This window comes from Arachis ipaensis, chromosome B06 (assembly GCF_000816755.2).
Source record: "Arachis ipaensis cultivar K30076 chromosome B06, Araip1.1, whole genome shotgun sequence".
Classification (NCBI taxonomy): Eukaryota; Viridiplantae; Streptophyta; class Magnoliopsida; order Fabales; family Fabaceae; genus Arachis; species Arachis ipaensis.
The window spans coordinates 29,831,795-29,836,949 of NC_029790.2; the positions used below are offsets into that span (position 1 = coordinate 29,831,795).

General features: G+C 35.8%; 1 protein-coding gene and 1 long non-coding RNA gene across 4 annotated transcripts; one reads left to right on the forward strand and one right to left on the reverse strand.

The window, feature by feature from the left end:
* Nucleotides 1,011-4,332, reverse strand: LOC107648694 (dirigent protein 17). 3 transcript variants are annotated; one of them, XM_016352511.2, is made up of 3 exons: nucleotides 3,961-4,332; nucleotides 2,332-2,469; nucleotides 1,105-1,859 (listed from the first exon to the last, which is right to left on the reverse strand). In XM_016352511.2, exon 3 carries the CDS (start codon nucleotides 1,856-1,858, stop codon nucleotides 1,394-1,396), a length of 465 nt encoding a protein of 154 aa, XP_016207997.1. In that variant the 5' UTR covers nucleotide 1,859; nucleotides 2,332-2,469; nucleotides 3,961-4,332; the 3' UTR covers nucleotides 1,105-1,393. The 3 variants fall into 3 exon arrangements, with proteins under 3 accessions (XP_020960010.1, XP_016207997.1, XP_016207996.1); XM_021104351.1 differs by lacking the exons at nucleotides 2,332-2,469; nucleotides 3,961-4,332 and adding an exon at nucleotides 2,916-3,053 and having other exon boundaries at nucleotides 1,011-1,859; XM_016352510.2 differs by lacking the exon at nucleotides 2,332-2,469 and having other exon boundaries at nucleotides 3,961-4,303.
* On the forward strand, nucleotides 4,016-4,842 carry LOC110263273. Its single transcript, XR_002348616.1, has 2 exons — nucleotides 4,016-4,155; nucleotides 4,254-4,842. It is a non-coding gene; the product is annotated as an uncharacterized LOC110263273 (long non-coding RNA).

A 5,155-nucleotide genomic window follows, 5' to 3' on the forward strand; every position in this document is an offset into this window, starting at 1 on the left:
CTGCGTTAACACATTGTTTGGTTTAAATGATTTTTAAAAAAAGGAAAATGAAAGAAAAGAAAATATGTGAAAAAGCCCATTTTTTATTCGTTTGAAACAGAAGAAAAAATGGATGAAAAACCAAAAAACTGGCATGTAACCCATATAATTTTTTTCCTCTCAATGCTGAGAAGAAAACTAAAGAGAGAAAACCAAAGAATATTAATTCCATATTTACTCTTCTAACAATAAAAAGCAAAATTCTTAACTCACTATTTTCTTAATATATGTAAGGGTAATAAAATAATTTTTTCTTCATCCATATTTTCTTTTTATTTTCTTTTTTTTCATTCTCTTCATCCAAATAACATATAAAGAACTTCACTTTTTTTCTCATTTTCTTTCCTTTTATTTTCTTTCCATTCATTTTTTTTTCTCTCATTTTCTATCAAACATCCAAACATAATGTAAGAAAGAAAACAGAGGGATTCAAGGCCTAGCCAAGCCATCAATTTCCTCATTTTCTATCAAACATCCAAACATAATGTAAGAAAGAAAACAGAGGGATTCAAGGCCTAGCCAAGCCATCAATTTCCTGGGCCAGCGCTGCGTGTCAAGCTGCTCTCCCAACATAAAGACAAGCTGCTCTCCCAACATAAAGACAAAACATACGTGTCGCAAAGAAAGCTGCTCTACAGGAATCTCTGTAAATTTAGATTTGTATTGTAGTGTGCACCTATTAATTAACATGCTGAATGATTGTTATACAACAATAATGGAATTAGCTTTAGCTAATTCTACTTTAACATAGTCTAACTTTTTTGTTATTTGAATATTAATATAACATATTATACAAGATGTTTTGACTATATTCTGATATTTTTTATTTGAAAATTTTGAGAAAACATTGAAACTACGCCGTCCACATGCTAGTATTTCAATAAACCCGGGTTGAAACATACTTCCATACCCTCTCATATGCAGCAAAGGTTAAGTGCAAAAACACAAAAAACTGGAATGAGACTCATGAATTCGTAAAGCGGTTTCATCTTTACCATTTAGAATTTTTCATGAAAGAAATGTCAATTTCCTTACCTGATTATGGTATCATCTAACAAAAAAAAATTATGAATTTTCATCCCAGACAGCAACTTCTCTTCAACTAATCAAAACGGAAGCATGAGAAACACATTCATTTCAATCACCATTTCTAACAATTTCCCTAACTACAAAACAATAAAAAATCCTTACTCCTCTAACAATTTCCACCAGCTCTGATTTCCTAATCTCTCTTCTAGCAGAGCAGTTTTAGAATCGGCTAATTTTTCTCAAGCACTAGCACTGATGTTAGATGCTATACAAATTGCAAATGATATTACAAATCTCCAAATTTTCAACTAGAGCCAGAGTCTACTTACTTTCCTTTTGTTGCCCTTCTTTTGATTTTGGCAGTTTTCCCAGACTTATGAGCATATTTCTTGCCTTTCTTGACAACTCTCTGTGCCAGTGCCTTAAGCGTCGTCGTAACATCCAAAGGAACAAGTACCTCTTCCAGCTCATGCCAATCAAGATCTTCCGAGTCACCATCTTCGTAGAGAACCCTGTACCACCCAGTTTGTTTGTCAAACTCCATTACCGTACCTGAGTAGTACCTTCCCATGAACCACTTTCGAACCTCCCTCCCTTCGAACCATTCACCCAAATCCAAAGGGGTGTATGCTTCTTCAACGGTGCCGCCTGAAGCATTATGCACAGAATCAGTTTTGTCACTGGGGGTTATTTCAGGCACACCATTGATTACGATAGCAGGCTCTCCTGGTATCTCAAATACCCCTACCGCTGAAACATTTGATCCTTGCTCATTCCCTTTCTCTTCCATTCTGCAAGGGGGGAAAAAAATCAAATACGAATATGATATGTGTTAAGCTAAGAGCCTAAGACTCTACTTCACAATTGAACATTTTCCATTTTAAATAAATAGATAATAAAGAAAAATAAGATTCCTGCAAACTTGCAACCAATAACAAGGAAATAATATCATAGAATCAAAAGCATTAAAACCGCATTGACTTTATCTTCACAACAGCCTGCACATACATCTAAGAAATTTTTTTTTACAAAACAAAATAAAAATGTTGTAAGAAAAGTAGCACATATTACATAAGAATCACTTAATTAGCAATATAACTCTTAAAATTCTCAATCTAATTAGTAATTATAAACTCAGTGGTTAATAAAACACTAAGAACAAACAATTACAACAACGTCAGCACAACAAACGCTAAGCAACAACAAAGAAATTGCAGGAAATATAACAGGAAAAAAATAGTTCAAGAACAATTAAATACTTACTATCGGTGTTCAGTATTGGGATTGGAAGAGAAGAAAAAGCATAGTTATCAGAATCGAACCGGTAATCAACCCGGTCATATGACCGGGTCACTAGTTCAACTGGTGGGTCACTGATTCACCCAGTTATCCCGGTCATAACTAAAAAAAATAAAATTATATGAATAAAATTAAAATAATGTCTTAAAATTTAAAATATAAGTCTTTACAAACATTAATAATTCAATATTAATTTTTAAACATAACTAATGATGTCTTAAAAATTAAAATATAAATCTTTACAAACATTAATAATTCAATATTAATTTTTAAACATAACTAATGATCTAAAAAAAAAGATAATATATTAGTCTCTAGTACAAAATACTTTTTTAATTTAAATCAACAAAGACAAGTGAAAAATAACACAATCGGTAAATCCACAATTTGTTTACAATGACCCCAAGCAGAGGATCAGTCTTCCCTCTATTATTATAAACTCTATGATATTTACAAATACTAAAAATAAGAAAGGGCTAAGTGTCCATGCCACCAACCAACTCCTGAAAGAAAAACAAGAGCTTCTCCGGCAAACCAGTAGAAGTTACCCATCAAGTCGAGCAATGATCCATTGGAGAAGCAAGCTTCTCTTTGTCACCCCATTTCCATGGGGACCAAGAACAAGCTCCAAAGAAGAGGAAGGACTTCTTGCAATCTCAGGTACAATGGCTAGTTGGAAAGCCTTTCCATTCAAGCCAAAGAAACACAGCAACAACTAATGATAATCAACAACCACCAAAGTTTACTAATAATAATCAACAACAAATTTAACTATTCAACCGAAGTTCACTAAATTTTTCTCAGGTTCAACAACTCTAAAAAACCATACAACAGCAGCAACTGCCAGATTCAACAATAATTCTAACTAAAATTTACATCAAACCAGAGAAAGAACAGAAAGAACAGCAACAACAACTCTAAAAAACCAACATTCAACAAATAGAAAGAACAGCAACAACAACTGTAAAAAACCAACATTCAACAAATAGAAAGAACGGCAACAACTCTAAAATTTGCTCAGGTTCAGCAAAATTAGCATCGAATCAGAGAAAGAACAGCAACAACAACTCTAAAAAACCAACATTCAACAAACAGAAAGAACAACAACTCCTCTAAAATTTGCTCAGGTTCAGCAAAATTAGCATCGAATCAAAGAAAGAACAGCAACAACAACTCTAAAAAACCAACATTCAACAAACAGAAAGAACAGCAACAACTCTAAAATTTGCTCAGGTTCAGCAAAATTAGCATCGAATCAGAGAAAGAACAGCAACAACAACTCTAAAAAACCAACATTCAACAAACAGAAAGAACAACAACTCCTCTAAAATTTGCTCAGGTTCAGCAAAATTAGCATCGAATCAGAGAAAGAACAGCAACAACAACTCTAAAAAACCAACATTCAACAAACAGAAAGAACAGCAACAACTCTAAAATTTGCTCAGGTTCACCAAAATTAGCATCGAACCAGAGAAATAACAGCAACAACTCTAAAAACTAAGTAAAACAGCAACAACCACATTCAACAACCATCAGGTTCACCGAAATCAACATTGAACTAGAGAAAGAACAGGGTCGAAAACTTGATCTCACCTGGTTGAGAAGACGACGACCGCCACCACCACCCGAGGGAGCAGATGCTGCTTCACTGGTTCTGACGAAGCGAACGCAGGGTCACGGACTCACAGTGAGAGACCAGAGAGCAACGAGGTGAGAGATCCAGAGACAGAGAGTGACGAACTGACGACGCCGAGTGAGTGACAAACTTACGACGAGGGGAGAGACGAGGTGAGGGTGAGGGGCTGCCGGCGCCGAGCTCGAGAGAGAGACGAGGTGAGGGCGATGGGCTGCCCACTGCCTCGAGAGAGCAGAGACAGAGAGACGAGGGCACGAGGTTGGCTGGGGAGGGGGTGGTTCCACCCAGAGACGAGGCTTAGGGAGTTAGGGTTATTCAAAGAGGGGGTGGGGGGTGGTGGGTCTGAAACACGCCGTTTCAGAAAAAAGAAATTAAAAAAATTAATAACTTGACCCGGACCGAATTGGATTAACCGGCCCGTTCACTAGGTTCGCATAAAACCACCGGATCGAACCGGGTTCAACTGGATCTGTGGCATGGACAGTTCAACGAGTGATTTGGGTTCGGTCAGATGACCGAATTTTCGGTCGAACCAGTCAGATAGAGTCGGATTTGATAACTATGAGAAAAAGTCGCCGGAGGGGGATTAGGTTTGCACTAGTAAAAGAGGGGAAGAGAAGGGATAAGTAAACGACGTAGTTATAGCTAAGACGTATCGAAATTCAGTGCAGATATATTTGGTAATTTGGATTTGACAAGTATTGATCATCATTGTGGCTAATTGAGAATATTGGAAGAAAGCTTAGGGCATGCAATGAGTTCGACAGAAGATAGAACCATCATCTCACTCATCGAATTGACGAATACCTCTCAAGTCTCAAGGCTAGCAATCGGAGAAAGATTGCCAAGCTTTTTTTTTTTTGTTTTGGTCACTAATTGCGAGGCTTCAAACGGTGTGGTGGTTTTTTCCAGTCATGGAGCGGAGTGGTGTTTGTTTCCATTCTTAGGCCTGGGTTGAGGCCCTTTTGCCTTCAGCGAAAAAGAAAATTGAAAACTCATGTCCAATTATGTATGTTGTCTTTTTGCGATGTTAAATAGTTTGATAATTTATTATATTTGATTAAATTATTATTTAATAACATTTTATTTAATTATATATAAATTTTAAAAAACTTATTTATTATTATTATTATTATTATTATTATTATTATT